The sequence below is a fragment of the Lissotriton helveticus genome, chromosome 8, assembly GCF_964261635.1.
Source record: "Lissotriton helveticus chromosome 8, aLisHel1.1, whole genome shotgun sequence".
In the NCBI taxonomy this organism is placed as follows: domain Eukaryota; kingdom Metazoa; phylum Chordata; class Amphibia; order Caudata; family Salamandridae; genus Lissotriton; species Lissotriton helveticus.
The window spans coordinates 1261299338-1261314927 of NC_136069.1; the positions used below are offsets into that span (position 1 = coordinate 1261299338).

The window sequence follows — 15590 nt, forward strand, 5'->3', positions numbered from 1 at the left end:
TCAGAAGAACAAGTTACTTACCTTCGGTAACGCTTTTTCTGGTAGATACAGTATCTGCCTGTGGATTCCTCACTGACCCACCCGCCTCCCCGTTGTCCACTCTGCTATACCTGAGTTTATGTATTTTTATGTATATTTATATTTGTATATATATTGGGTTTTTCATACCTTTGCTACGCACTATGTGTGCAGTTTTGAGTTGTATGTACTATGTACACTGTATGTATGTATATCTACTGTCATTGGTCCGTCCGGGTGCCTCGAAGGCACGGAAAAAAGGGCGGAACTGATGTCATCACGCCGACGTAGGCCTAATAAGGAGTCGGTGACGTCAGCCGGAGTCGCGCGCGATGCCGTGCTCCTGTGACGTCGTCCACGCCGGCGTGCTACAAAAGAGTTTTCCGAACGTTGGTGACGCAAGGGGATATTCACAAGGTGAGGAATCCACAGGCAGATACTGTATCTACCAGAAAAAGCGTTACCGTAGGTAAGTAACTTGTTCATTATGAACGTCTCAACTATGAGTCACTGCATTATCTTTAATATGGATATGGTGTGAGCGAAAAGTCATCTACCAACTTTTTTTAATGTCATTTAGTGCCATATTTAATCTTGTGAACAAACCTGGTCATTCTTATCCTAGTTGCAGCCCTGTTGAGTAGTCCTTCCCAAATAATATTACACAAGAACCATCTGTGCTGCAAGTATCTTTACAGAACCTAAACATTATCTGGTCCTAGAAGACGCTTTGTGATCATCAGGCTTGATGCCTCGAGATGTATCGAAGAAGTGTGGAAAACACACCGGGCCTCTTAAGACCGGAGGACCTCTAGGAGGATATCCAGGCACAAGCATTGGTGACATATGAAGAGACATTCTCACACGACAATAGCTCAGGCTCTGATATTGAGCAACAATAACTAGACTAGCTGGACATTTTACTCATACAAAACCATTGAAATTGCTCCTATATAGCTGGTTGTACTAACTATATTTCGCGCACCCGCAATCCACTGCTGATGATGTCACCTATTAATTAGATCATTCATGACATGGTCAGTGACATCACTGATGACATCACTGATGGCATCATCCACTGAATGTGGGTTTCTTCGTTATTTAACCACTTCACTACAACTAACCATATAGGAGCAATTTCAATGGTTTTGTATGAGTAAAATGTCCAGCTAACTATAACACCACTAAAACTTATAGTTTTTTGAGTGAATTTCAAAGGTTTTTTAAAAGCTAATTCCTAACTATATAACTCCTGAAACCTATGGTTTTTTCCGTGAATATATGTATATATATATATATGTATATATATGTGTGTATGTATATGTATAGGTGTATATATGTATATATACATTGCTGTGATCCTTTTAGTGAATAAAATATTCTTTGTAGCCCTTTTGCCTCAGTGGCTGAAGTTCCGGTATTCAGTCACCATGTATCTCCGGGATAACGTAGCCATGTAATTCTGTGGTCAAACCCGATGCATTTCAATGTCAAATCAGGCTTAATGTGCTTTTTTCATGAGCAGCTGATTTGCTAGTTTGCACCCAATGACTGTTTTACTTAGTTGTAAAACTCATTTGATTTGTGTTTCTTCTGGAATTAATTGCCCTCCCCAGTGTACTCAATTGCCAGTGGTGAATGATTTTCATTGTATCTGTATTGAGTTTCTCATCTGTTGCCTTTTATATATGTGCCAACCACATATGGCATGCAGCAGCTGTATGTATAATTGAATTTCGAGCTCGAATCCGAGTAAGCTCTGTGATGAAGCATCAATCTTTCCAGTATGGACATCTGCCTCCTCATGAATACCACTTGCCAAGTGTTTCTAATGTCTTTGTGGAAAACATTGAAGATTCATTCCTGGCTGTAAATATTAACTTAAACTTCAGTAAAATGCAACATTGTGCTGTGCCATAGCCTGGATTTATATTTGCAGAGCCCTTTTGTGTTTATTGTAAGATAGCCAGAGTGCATTTTCTTCCCCAATGGTTTTGAATATTAAATTATCGATTTAAAAAAAAAAAGTATCCGAATGTCTTCTCACTGTGAGGAAGGCAGTTTATAGAAGGTGATATATTTGAAGAACATAATCATGCAAGAGTACACAGACTTCATTCGTCCCATTTCTGACCTCCCTTTTGTTGAGTTTAGAATGCGTCATTAATGTAAAAGTTTTTCTGGACACTGCCATTTTGATTAGTGGGTTTAGCCCACTGCTGTTTCCTATAAACCAGTAGTCCTTATAAAACCCTGCAAGCTTAGAATAGGTGCATCTACAACATCAACTGCTTAAAGTCTAGTTTTATCTAACGAGGACAAAACATTTTTTTTTTACTCATAGGATCTGTCCATTTCAAGATGACATTTATGTGATTTGAAAGGTCGGGTGGCTCATCAAGAAAGATTTGAGATATGGGTATGCTGAAAAGTCTTTTGAAATTTGGGACAACCAGGTGGATGCTTTGAATTTCTGAGAGAAGTTCACGTCAGGTCAAGTCAAGTGTAGTGGGTCGAAATCCTAGACTATAACATTTATATTGCACTAGAGACAGTCAGGCAAAATCCAGACTTTAAGGAAATAATGTTCTTTGGGGGGGGGGAAAGAAGCGTTTTAATGCATATTTGTTTTCTCATGAGGCTATTCTTTTCAATTGCTTATGTTAGCCGTACTACTTTACTTTTTTGTTGATCATTTTTTAAGTACGTTTTTATTTTTATTTTGTAGCATTTATTTTTGTGTAGATTAAATGGTTCAGGGCCAGAGACATGAAATGGAGATGAGGTAGGAACTGGAGCAGGCTGTGTACAGCCTTTCGAACTATAGCAACCAGAAAGATGTTGGCCAGACCTCTTTTAATGGATACTTCTAACTGCAGATTCCTTCCTTTTAGAAGATCGCCAGGTGCCAGACTGGATCCGGAAGCTTTCATATTGGTGCATCCACACATCACCAGAAGGTGCTGTATATAAGCACCAGTCCTTCACCCTAATTTATGTTCCTTATTTTCCATGCCTTTGAACCTGGATGCGATCGCAATCTTTGTTGAATTGACAATACTTTTCTTCCAAAAATGTAAATCCAGTGTGCAAGGCGATAATAGTCCCCTCCTATAACCACTAGGTTCAAAAGATGCTGCAACCATCGGAAGCAGATGTCTGTGACAGAGCGGCATTTATTGTGCGTTTGGTGCTTGCGGCATAAGTCCAAGATGTGTGAGGAACACACCCTCCTGAACTCAACGGCGATCCAGGACCATGAAGCAAAGTTGTATGTCATCGATCATCGGAAAAAAGCACTTGAGTCGAGCTCAGCACTTGTCCCTGATGCTCCCTAGTTCATCGACACTGCAGCAGATCAAGGCCTTTAGAGAGGCTATGATGCCCATTTTTGGCACTCTTCTGGTGCACCTTTGGGTCCCAAGGATCATCAAGTTTCTCCGACTGGGTTACCAATGCCAGACCTGTCCTTTGATTAGGATGCTGGTCCTGACGTCACTGGAGGGGGAACCCTTGCCAATGCCTATGTCTGACTCCAAGCTGAACTCATCTCGGACAGATCTAGTTTGCATCTTGACTTCATTCCGACACACTTGATTCCTGTGTAGTCCCATTCAGACAAAAATTCTACTTCTACCACAGAGCTGCCCTCAGTTGCACCACCAGCTTTTCGCTTCCGAGTCTGGTCAGAGTTTACCACCACTAATGTGATGACAATAGTGGTGATTTTCCCATACATTATGGTGATAATTTGTATGTGGGCTTACTGGATGCCTGTGTGCTTGATTCTTCACCTGTACTCGGTTGGCTTCCCATCATGGACTGCCAACTGTAGAAAGTGCTTCCTGTGCAGGAGTGAGGTCAAAACTAATGTTCTTACAATAGTTTTACAGCCTGGGCAGACCTCCTCTGAACCCTTAGTGCCATTGATCGAAGCCTAGACTGATACTTTGATTGGCCTCTAGTCTAAGCCTTGCTCTTGCCTGTCAGTGAACAGGCAGGTTGTCAATGCCACAGACTGGCACCAGGCAACCTCATTTGTTGGTTTTTTTTTTACTCTCCTTCCTACTTTGGAGTTTCTGGTGGTTCACGCTTCCACCAGCAAGGTAAATCCCAGTTACCTTCCTACACAATGCCCCCTGGACAGGAATTTGAAGTGAATTGAGGCATTAGTTTTGGTCAACCAGCTTTGCTTTAAGGTAGGTCAGCACAAGTTGTCTTCTAGTATGATATTCGCACAACCTCAGGGACATGGTTATTGCAATCTTGCCAACAGTCCCTGAAGAATGTAAGGCCTTCATGGCTCAAACTATTCAATATGGCCAGGATGCAGCCAGGTATGTGATTTGAGCTGGCCAACATACAACTTTTTTTTGGGAGCAAGCAGTCTGAACTAGTGTGGTTCTTTAGCCATGTGTTAATGAGATCCATAGGCTTTTCTGATGTTTTGCAGGCATCCTTTACTTAATATGCCTTTTGATGGATCCTGCTGTTTGGTGAAAAAAAATAATTTAGCCCCAGAGCTTCTCAAGGAGTACCAGGCCACAGAACACACTCTGGGCTTTTCAACACCTGCCAGAAGGTTAATGCCTCAGTTATGCCACTTCTGAGGCTACTCCAGATGTTTGGTGTACAGGCGCCACCAGGTCTCCACTGCGGCCATCTCAGCCCATTCATGGCTGGGAATGGGGATTTCCTTCTGCCCGAAGGATGGATGCCTTTTTCTTCTTTTAGGTATGCGTCCTCAGAATACCTTCCTACAGAAGGACAAATTCAAAATACTCACACTGGCCCAAGTTCAGTCTTTCCTGGTCAGGGCAACTGGATGGTTGCCTTGGATCTGAGGAACGCATACTTTCATGTGCCTGTCTTACTGTCCTGCATAAGTTACCTGCAGTTAAAAGTTGGCCAGAGTATTTTCAGTTTGGTGCTCTCTCCTTTGACCTTTGGTGTTCTTGAAAGTAATGGCAGCGGTTGCCCCCATTTAGATGATTGGGGATGACTGTTTCCCACTAGCTTGATTTCTGACTGTTAAAGGCAGCCTCACCACAGTCAGTGGTAAGTGATTTCCTGCCATCATTGGAATTCTCGATCCACAAACCAAAGTCCTACCTGACTTCTTCATTGATGTTTCCTTTTATAGGTGCTCTTCTTGACACAGTGCAGTTCAGTGCCTTTCTTCTATCACAACTCCTCCAGAATATTTGTGTATGGTCCTGATATTTCAACCTTGGTGTTGGATCTCGGTGAGAGCAGCTCTGAGGCATCTTCGCATGCTGGCCTCATGCATCCTGCTTGCCCACTTAGCCAGCTGGCACATATGTGCTTTTCAGTGTGATCTAAAGCCACAGTGGGCCCAGCAGTGAAGAGATCTGTTGGATGTCATCCACTTTTCGGAGGAAACTACACAAGATCACAGTGATGGTTGACCAACCACAACCTGACCAGCAGCAGGCTCCTCTTCCTCCCCCCACACAGAGCAGACAGAAGTGGCTGAGTGTTTCCTGGGAGATGCTGCGATGAGAAGACTCTTGTCTCCAGCACCATATAAATCTATAGGAGCTGTGGCCATCAAACAGGCTTTAAAGGCCGCCTTGCCTCCAAGGGAAGGCTGGTGCGCATTCTCACAGGCAACACTACCACATGGTACTGCCATGGTGAAGTGCTGTCCTGGGTACTGTGCCATGATGTGCTTCGCCTCTGGAGATGGCTGGAGCCTCAGGGTGTCTCCCTGATAATGAGCCACCTGGTGGAATCTTTAAAAAAGATGGTCAGGCAAGTTCCGCTTGCAACGCCACAAATCGCAGTCACGTCCCGAGGTGGCGCAGGGCATCTTCCAATAGTGGGGGCTGGGGGCACTGGTTGGATCTTTTCGCCACTGTCAAGAATGCAGTGTCAAAATCTCTGTGCGTTGGATTCCCAAGATTACTCGGTCAGGACTTCTAGTGTACACAAATTTTTCTTTTTAAAACCAAGTTTATTACGTTTTACGGGTGTACAGGTTACATTATTACCGATTTGTTTCAAGCAGGTTGACTTTTCCATTAATACAAGTAACTCATTCAAAGTACAACATGGTATAGACTCTTTGTACAGGAAGTTCACCTGACCACATGTTGATTCCCATTATTGTGACAGGAACAGATTCACATATGTCCTCAATATAGCAATACTTGATAGATTACATGTTTAGAGTGTATTGACTAATAACCAATGCAACTCCTACCCTGTCCCACCCGCAATAACCAAACCAATAATAAACAAACCAAAGAAAGTGGAGCTATGCAGAGACTACATTTGATCCCGATGAGGGTACCATCCGATAAGGACTACCGATTGTGGCTTGGGAGAAAAGAGGTGGGGTGGATCAGCAGGCAGGGCGCAAAGAAGCGAGAAAGGGAGGGAATTAGTTATCCTCCATGAGGACCTTTGCCATCAACTCAGACAGTATGTGGGCGGTATCAATTATCCTCTCCGCTGTTGGTTAGTGTGGGTTGTGTGTCCTCTAAGACCTCTTCCACCGCCATTTTAAAGAGTTCTATTAAATGTGCCCATTCACAGGATATAGGTCGCGTACGTCATCCCCAATATTCTTCTCGCTGTAGTGCCTCTCTTTCTACTGTCGCCCAACGGACGACCTCTTCTCCCCGTTTACCCGCATGTGGTGACGTGCGGGATTTCCAGCGCTGAATAATCAGTCGTTTTGCAATCATCAGGGCTAAGCCTGCTAAGCCTCGCAACGGCTTTGATTTTTGGGGGAGTGGGAAAAGGCCTAACAGACATGCCTTTACAGTGTCCCAGGATGTGCGTTCCGTTAATTGTAGTGGACACCATTAAGGGTTATTTGTCATCCCTTTCAGTCTTTTTGCCTTTGCTGGACCAGCAGTCCTTGTTTAAATCGCCCTTTTTGATGCTGTTTATTAATTGTTTGACACATGTTCCTTTCAAACATGTTTGAGAGGCCATACTAGGATCTTAATTTGGTCTTGACTTTTCACTTGTTTTCACCCTTTGAGCCGATTCATAGTTGCTCATTGTTTAGTTGTGCTCGTTGGCTTTAAAGACTGTCTTCCTTGTTGCAATCACTTCAGATTGTGCTGAGTGTGGACTCTTCCTAGACACCCGCCCCACACAACCTTTTTCTCGGAAGAAAATGGTGCTGAGCAGCTGGGCGGCCTGTAAGCCAAACGCCGTGATTCCTTCGCACGCTGTGCAGTCCCATCGCTCTCCTAGCGTTCTTTGCCTCACCTTATTCCTCGAAAGAGAAGATGCTCCATTGGTTGAACCCCTAAAGAGATTTAAGATTTTGTATCGATCACTTAAAAGACCATTGGGTGGGTGATAAGTTTTTTGTTAAGGTAGTAGCTTTTGTATTTGAATTTTTTTAAAATTAATTGTTCCAAATGCCAATCTGCTTTAATTAACAGTTTATAAAACTAATAGTACTGATGTAATATGGGCAGCGATACATTTTCTACTCTGAAATAGCACAGAAATGCCAAGCAATTACTAGGAAATGGATCATGTTTGTGCCCCAGAAAATGATTATAATCCCAACATTAACCAGTTCGATGAAAAAACATTTTCATTGTAACTACAGCAAGTTGAAACTGTATTTTTGTGTGTGTGTAATGGCTTATACTGAAAAAGATTTTGTAAACCTTTTGCAGCATAACAGTCAATGTTAAAATTTTAAAGTTTAATCTATGAACATGCTTAAGAATGCTGCTTTGCATTTTTAATCATGCTATTCTCATAAGAAGCTTGTGGAAGACATTACAGAAATAACATCACTGCTGTTTATTCTAATTTGCTATTATCTGTCCATTTCAAGAAAGGTTTAGTCGCGGTCTGTTGCCTTTGTAATTGTTTTCTATTCATTGTTTAATTTAGTCTTTATTGAATTTAATATGTCTGTTTCACTGCCTTCCTCGTTTTATAGATGTCACTTACCTGACGGAAGACAAGATATATGAAATTCTTGAACTATGTAGAGAAAAGGAAGATTTTTCTCCTTTAATCCGGGTTATTGGGAGAGTCTTTTCAAGTGCTGAAGCCTTGGTACAAAGCTTTCGAAAAGCCAAACACCATACCAAGGAAGAGCTGAAGTCCCTTCAAGGTAAAGATGAAGACAAGGATGAGGATGAAAAGGAAAAAGCTGCCTGTTCTGCTGCTGCCATGGAGGAAGATACAGAAGCATCGTCCTCTAGAACAGGTGATCACTCACAAGGAGACAATAATTTACGGAAACTAGGGCCTGAAGAAGTATCTGTAGATATTGACTCAGTTCGACGGATCTACCATAGGTTACTTTCTAATGAGAAAATAGAAAGCGCCTTTCTTAATGCACTTGTATACCTGTCCCCCAATGTAGAGTGTGACTTGACTTACCATAATGTGTACTCACGGGATCCTAACTATCTGAATTTATTCATTATTGTGATGGAGAATAGCAATCTCCATAGTCCTGAATACCTGGAAATGGCTCTGCCTTTGTTCTGCAAAGCAATGAGCAAGCTACCCCTTGCAGCACAAGCAAAATTGGTGAGACTTTGGTCAAAATATAGTGCAGAGCAGATTCGTCGCATGATGGAAACTTTTCAACAATTGATTACCTACAAAGTTATAAGCAATGAATTCAACAGTCGAAATTTAGTGAACGATGATGATGCTATTGTAGCTGCTTCAAAATGCTTAAAAATTGTGAACTATGCAAATGTGATAGGAGGTGAAATTGATACAGAACACAATGAAGAGGAAGATGAGGAGCCAATCCCAGAATCCAGTGAACTAACCCTTCAGGAGCTGCTAGGAGAGGAAAGAAGAAATAAAAAGGGTCCACGGGTAGACCCTCTTGAAACGGAACTAGGAGTTAAAGCGATTGACTGTCGGAAACCACTTATACCTTTTGAAGAATTTGTTAACGAACCACTGAATGATGTTTTGGAAATGGATAAAGATTATACTTTCTTTAAAGTAGAAACAGAAAATAAGTTCTCCTTTATGACGTGCCCCTTCATTCTGAATGCTGTTACCAAGAATCTCGGACTGTACTACGATAATAGAATCCGAATGTACAGTGAGAGAAGGATCACTGTTCTCTATAGCTTAGTCCAGGGGCAGCAGTTAAATCCCTATTTAAGACTAAAAGTCCGACGTGATCACATAATTGATGATGCTCTTGTCAGGGTAAGTTTTACTGTCTTGTTTCAATTCTCTTTGTTGATTTAATGCATAATGTCAAAACGAACTACTCTTGATGATCAAATATATGGTTTATTAAAATTAACATTGCTGGATAACTGCCTAGCAGCCCTCTTGTAAATAACTATTTTTCACTTTTGAAAGTTAGAAATGGCCCTGTCAAATGAAGTTTCGTTTCTCTGCATAAGACTCTTTTATATTCACTGCATTTTAACAAAATACTTGTTTTTCTGGCCTACGGTTTTTTGCTCTTTAAATTACAATAAGTTGCTTTGATGTAAACAATTATTAAGCTAAATGTGTGGCATGGCTGGTCTTGCTGATATTGCTTCCTCATCTAGTTGTAGTGCAACTTCTAGGTCTGAAGACACTTGATATTATTTAATTTTTTCCGTCAGTTATGAATATTAGTAATTCTGATGCGTCCCATCTTCCTTCTTATAACTTCCCAGGGTCTCCAGGCAATCAGGCCACAGAGAACGCATCATTTTTGATCATCACAAAATAGGTTAACAGGAAGCGTAGTTTTGATGTAGGCATCTATCCATGGTACTGCCCAGGGTATTTGAATTTTGTGAGCTCCTGACACCTCTGCACAGATTTCAAAGTGCTCTTTATAATTAGTTGGCAATGCATGAGGGATCATCAGGGAGACTATTCACCACAGCACTACCAACTTAACATTGCTGTACAATGTACCCATTCTGGGCGAGATTTTTCAAATGAGAATGGTATCAAGCTCTGCATAAGCAGGTGAGCTCAGACAAATCCATTACTTCGTATCACTATTAATTAGTTTGAGATGAAGTGTACGAGTCAGTGAGAAGCAGCGGTCTACAATAACTTCAGGAGGTAGTACACAGAGAAAATGAGGTAACAGTGCAAATATCTAGCTTACGATTTGTACAGTAGTGGTCCTTCTCATTCCTTATTTTGAACAAAAAAATCTGTCATAGCAGGACATGAATACTCTTATAGACACTTATATACATCCTCTTGAGCTACCTAGATTTTTGTTTGACAGTGTTGGTTCTTGAGCAAAAGCCCATTCTTTTGTCCTAGAATCCGAGAAGAACCTTGCACCCCTTTCAATTCTTGAATTAAAAGCCTTGCCCTTTTATGGCTAACTGAGCCTGGCCAAATGGAAAAAATAATATTCTCCTACCAACCAGGAAAAAATTACATCCAATTGCAGTTCTACAGTATATGTTTTGGTTTTTGACTCTTGGGATCATGGTAAAATTGCTGTCTTGCACCGTCAGTCAATTGTATTCCATTACATGTGCTAAATCCCAAATAAATACAGCTAATGGGTTTCCAGAAACACATTACATAGCCTAATTCCTTTACCTTGTCTGATTTAGTTTGGGGGTGCAATAAGAATCTCCTTGGAGTGTGCTTTATGTGAAGTTTCTAATGGACTCAAATGAATCCTTCATGCTTCACAATGAGCAAGGTTGCTTTCCTTTTCTACACGGTAATGCTGTGCAGCCATCCATTTTCCATCATAAAACTTGTTTTGAACTTCCATATGATTTGCTGTTCAGTGCCACATTGCATTAATGCGGAAATATGTTTAATTTATAATAGAAATATGGGCTTCAGAAATTAAAATATATATGTGTGTGTGTGTGTATATATATATATATCATCGTTTTTTACATGCATTCACATATAAAGGGGCTTGGGTCAGCTCTTTTCATCAATTATTCTGTTCGGCTGACATTCACATCTAGTTTCCTCGGATCACAGCATGTGGTGATGGGTCAGCCCACTTTATCCACTCACTCTTGCACTGTAAATAACGGCCATGCCTGGTTTCATTCTTTATTCCTTTTTTTCCATAAGTCTTCTTTTCGTTTAAGCGATATCTTCAGTTACAGTAATTTAAAGACAGTAGTACTTTATCTTCGCACAAATAAAATTCATATGTTTGCAGTATGGGTAGCTGTATATGCACATGCTCAACCTACTTAAGGCATGTGTTCTTGGGCTCAGACATTACAAGTTGTTTTTTCTCGTCAAAGAAGTTTCGAGTGACAGAAGGTGATGTGACTCTTCCCTTGGACCATAATTCACATAAGTACTTACACCACCCTAGATTGGTTTTTCCCTGTCATCAAGTTCTGACGTGCTGCAACAGCCTTGTGACAGATTTGGTTCCTTGTGGCTTTTTTAGGTCTACTTGCTCTACTGTTTCAAACTGAAGACTGGATTAACCATCACTGTGCGCTTCTCAGCCATCCATCTGCTCTCTCAGCTGGAAAAAAAAACTTGATCTTCTCAACCAACAACAGCCATCCCATTGAGATTTCTTGACACCTTAATCGAAGTGTCACCTATTGTTCTCAACGAACTCACTTCATGTAATTAATACACAAAGGGAACGTTGCAATGCACATCCTTCCATATTTGTACAAGGTGCAAAACAAGTATACTTAGTTGGACCAGCACTTTGTTTACAACCTTTGCCTCTACCAACCAACCACAAGACCACCTGTGCCTCCTGTTGCAATGAGAGTTTTGTCGAAGGGAAAGGCAGTGGGCATACACAAAGAAGTAGCAGCTTTTGAGACCTCCATTATTTTTGGGGAGCAAGACTCTATCAACATTTAGCAGGAGGCAGGACACTCCGTGATCCATATTGCCCAACCAACACCCAGCTCCGGGAAGGTGTTGTTAATTATTACAAAGGACGAAGACCAAGACACAGCATCCACTGTTTCAAAACGAAGACTTCTAGGAGAGTGCGTATAACTCCAGTGCAGCAAAGCCAGTTGTGCCGCTAAACTCCCCAAGCTGAGGCAGGGCTCTGCTCCCACAGGAGTTGGGAAATGAGCCCTGAGCAGAAAAGAAAGAAGCAGCCACCTACTGGCCTTCCAGTACCGTACTGGCGTAAGGTTGTGGAGCTGATCAGGCCTTGAGCCATGACGTCAACCCTAACCCTTCCCACACCACCACACACTACCCCCCCCCCTCCGATCTACAGGTGTCAAGCACACTGACTCCAGAGAATAAATTGAGCGCCTAGTTGATGCAGAAGATGCCTTTTATGTTGGGATTTAATGAATCTGAGGCACATATCCTACAGAAGTTGGTGGAGGAGCTCGATGCTACACAGAAGACGGTCATCACAAGACTTGCAAAATCATCGCCAAGCTGCCCCAGAATGGCCATCAGTGATGCATCCCCTGATTCCCAGAGAACCACACACTGACTTTCGAAGATCATCTTTCCTTCAGCACACCTAGGCATCCAATGTCCAAAGAAGTGTAAAGACAAAGACACAAGCCCACCATTTCAAATGCCTTTATCCACATAATTCATCCCCTAGTCTGCCTCCTCCACCACCGCCGCGCCCACACACACCACCTCCACAACCATCGTAGTCACCTGCGAAGTAGGTGCACGCCAACTCAGACCCAGGCAACTACTATAAGGATGAAGTCCCCTATGACCAGCCCCTAAGGTTGGGCAATGGGAACGACACCTCGGATGATAAATGTGAACCCCTGATCAGGAGCTATTCCCAGTAAAGCCTTACCCACCAGATTATATCACCGCATATCAAGTGGTGATTCAGAACACAGCCTACCACTACAAGACTCACTGGAGTAGGATGACTAACAGGTGGAGACCCTTTCCAAAACAGAGCACACTCACTGTCCAGATCCTTCTCCTGCTCAAGGACGTGCTAAAATTGGCTCTTGAATACTTATAAAGAACTGGTTAACGCAAAGGTTATCACGCTATGGGTCGGAAAGCAGTTTAAATATTCTCTCATTAGCTACCCTACATCCTTGGCCTGGCCCCCCAACCCCCGGATTCCTCAGTGGTGCCTCCACAGAATCATGCCTCTTGACACCTTCCATATGACACTCCCCTACCAGATAAGAAAAGCAAGCACCTTAGTACTGCTGTCAAGCATGTGGCAGTTGTTGCAGCTACTCACTGGGGTATTACCAATTCTGTTGGCTTACATCCAAAGCACGACCGGTTTCATTGGGAGGAAGTGGAGGATCTGACGCAGCACATCCCTGAAACCTACAGGAAGAAGAGGGAAGAGCTCTGTAGTCCTGGATATTATTTCAAATGCCAGCTGTTCACTTGATGCTACAAATACTGCTTCCTGCAGAATTAATATGAGCATTCTGCAGTGCCGGCATGCATGGCTGCACTCTGAGTTCATTCTGGAGTAAAATAGCACCTCCCAATCCCCTCTTTCGATAGAGAACAGCTCTTTGGCCCAACTGGCTGAGATTTTGAAAAAATAAAAAAGTACACTGAGATAGCAAAGTCCATAGCCACCAAACAAACTGTCCCTCCAAGGGAGGCATTTCACAGACCGCAACAAAGAACCTGGCCAAGGCCACACACCTCTCAGGTACAGGTCTTTTAGGATTTGCAAGTGGGCAGGGGATGGTTATAGATTTGTTTCACAGTTGGCGGGTTGAGGCTGCTCTGGTAAAGGAGCCTCCAAACACTAATTTGGCAGCACTCCCCTTAATCACGCATCTGTTGTGGGATGACTTAAAAATTTCCATTTCCGCTGGGCAGAAATTATCTCGGACCAAAGGGTTTTAACAGTAGTTCAGCTGGGCTATTGCCTAGAATGCTACACCCAAAATAGCACCTCCCTGCTACATCCACTACCAAGACCACCTCACACTCTTGGAAGAGAAGGTTCAAACGCTGATCCAAACGTCGTGCCACCTCACGAATGAAACAAAGGTGTGTACTCCCTGTACCGCCTCATTTTGAAAGAAGAATGGATCCCTCTAGCTCTAAACTGCTGCATCCTTTTGGAGCAATTTCCCCCTGCCGGACGTCGTCCCGCTGCTCAAACAACAAGATTCAGGATGGCACTAGTCACAAAGAACTCCAGCTTCCACACTCACATCGGCTCTGCCCATCACCAGTATTTTCATTTCATGGACAACACTACCAATTGAAAGTCCTACTCTTCGGCGTCAACACGACTCCCAGGTTGTTCATGAAGTGCCTCTCAGTGGTGACTGCACATCTCTGCAGAGGCAGCATTTATGTCTTATTATACATTGATGACTGGCTGATTAGGCGGAGCAGCAGGCACCAATGCATAGCATTCACTCAGACAATGGTGTACCTTCTTCACAACCTTCATAAACCCAAACAAATCCCCCCTCCGAGCCTAAGAGATGTAGTCCTTCTTGGGCTTAGTGTTAAACAATGTCGCAGGTAACACGTATTCAAGATCGAGAGCGATGCATTTGCTGCAGCTTTACCCTCATTTTCAGTCCTTTCATCCACTCACAGTAAGAACTGCATTAAAGTTCTTGAATATGATAGCATTCATGCATAGTAATTGTGTTACATACCAGACTAAACATATGCCCACTCCAACAGTGCCTCACCAAGCTATGATCACAAGTGGGCAGTCACTGGGAAGATCTAGTGTTTATAAAGGCACCTGGCACTCTCTGCAATGGTGGAACAGAAACATGTTGCTCGGAAGGCCTTATTTGCACGCATTTCCACAGGTGATCAACACCACTGATGGAACAGTCACAGGGTGGGGCATACATGTTGACAACATGGCTATGCAAAGTCTGACTAGCCCTCAAAGTTTTTAAGCTTGTCCACATCAAAGTGGTCTTAGTGAAAATGGGGTGACATGACAGCTATCCTCTACAGAAGCAGTGGGATACTGCCCTCACTATGTGCGGTAGCACAAATGATCTTGCGCTGAGCAATCCACAACAAGATCTGTTAGTCGAGCACCTGCCAGGGGTGTACAACAACTTTTCAGACCTGCTAAGTCTGACCCATCACCACGTCCATGTGTGGGAACTCCACCTGCAAATACTTTCAACAAGGTGGGGGGGAGAGTCATCTGCTTTTGTCACCCCAGAAATCACTCAAAAACGTAATCTCCAGGTACCCACATCCACAGTCCCACGCAATGCACTATGAATGAACTGGTAAACGATATTTGTCTGTTTTTCGCCCTCACTCTCAACCTGTACATGATGAGGAAGGTCAGGCAGGTGTCTACGACCCTTATCTTTGCGGCCAGATGGCCCTGGTACTCGGAGCTCCTGCCCCAAGAAAAGCTACCCATCAGGCCGGACCTTCTCATACAGCAGCACAGTCCAATCAAACACTCCGACTAAACTGCTCAAACTAGAAATCTTGCATCTGAGGTCCTACTATCTGGCTGCCTAAACCCTGATGAATGCATTACTATACTGCATGAGGCACGTTATGCACCTAAATGGGATATCTTTTTCCATTGCTGCAAATTGAACCCTGACTTTAATGAGGTCTAGCTGTTTTAAGACCTCATTTGCTACCTTCTACACCCACATAAGGTAGGTCTTGCTTATACT

General features: G+C 42.9%; 1 protein-coding gene across 1 annotated transcript in view; it reads left to right on the forward strand.

The window, feature by feature from the left end:
* UBE3A (ubiquitin protein ligase E3A) overlaps positions 1-15590 on the forward strand; it is a 337766-nt gene that overhangs the window by 126231 nt on the left and 195945 nt on the right. The window contains exon 4 of the mRNA XM_078658239.1: positions 7961-9207. Coding sequence (XP_078514365.1) covers positions 7961-9207 — 1247 coding nt within the window. The remainder of the gene's footprint in view (positions 1-7960; positions 9208-15590) is intronic.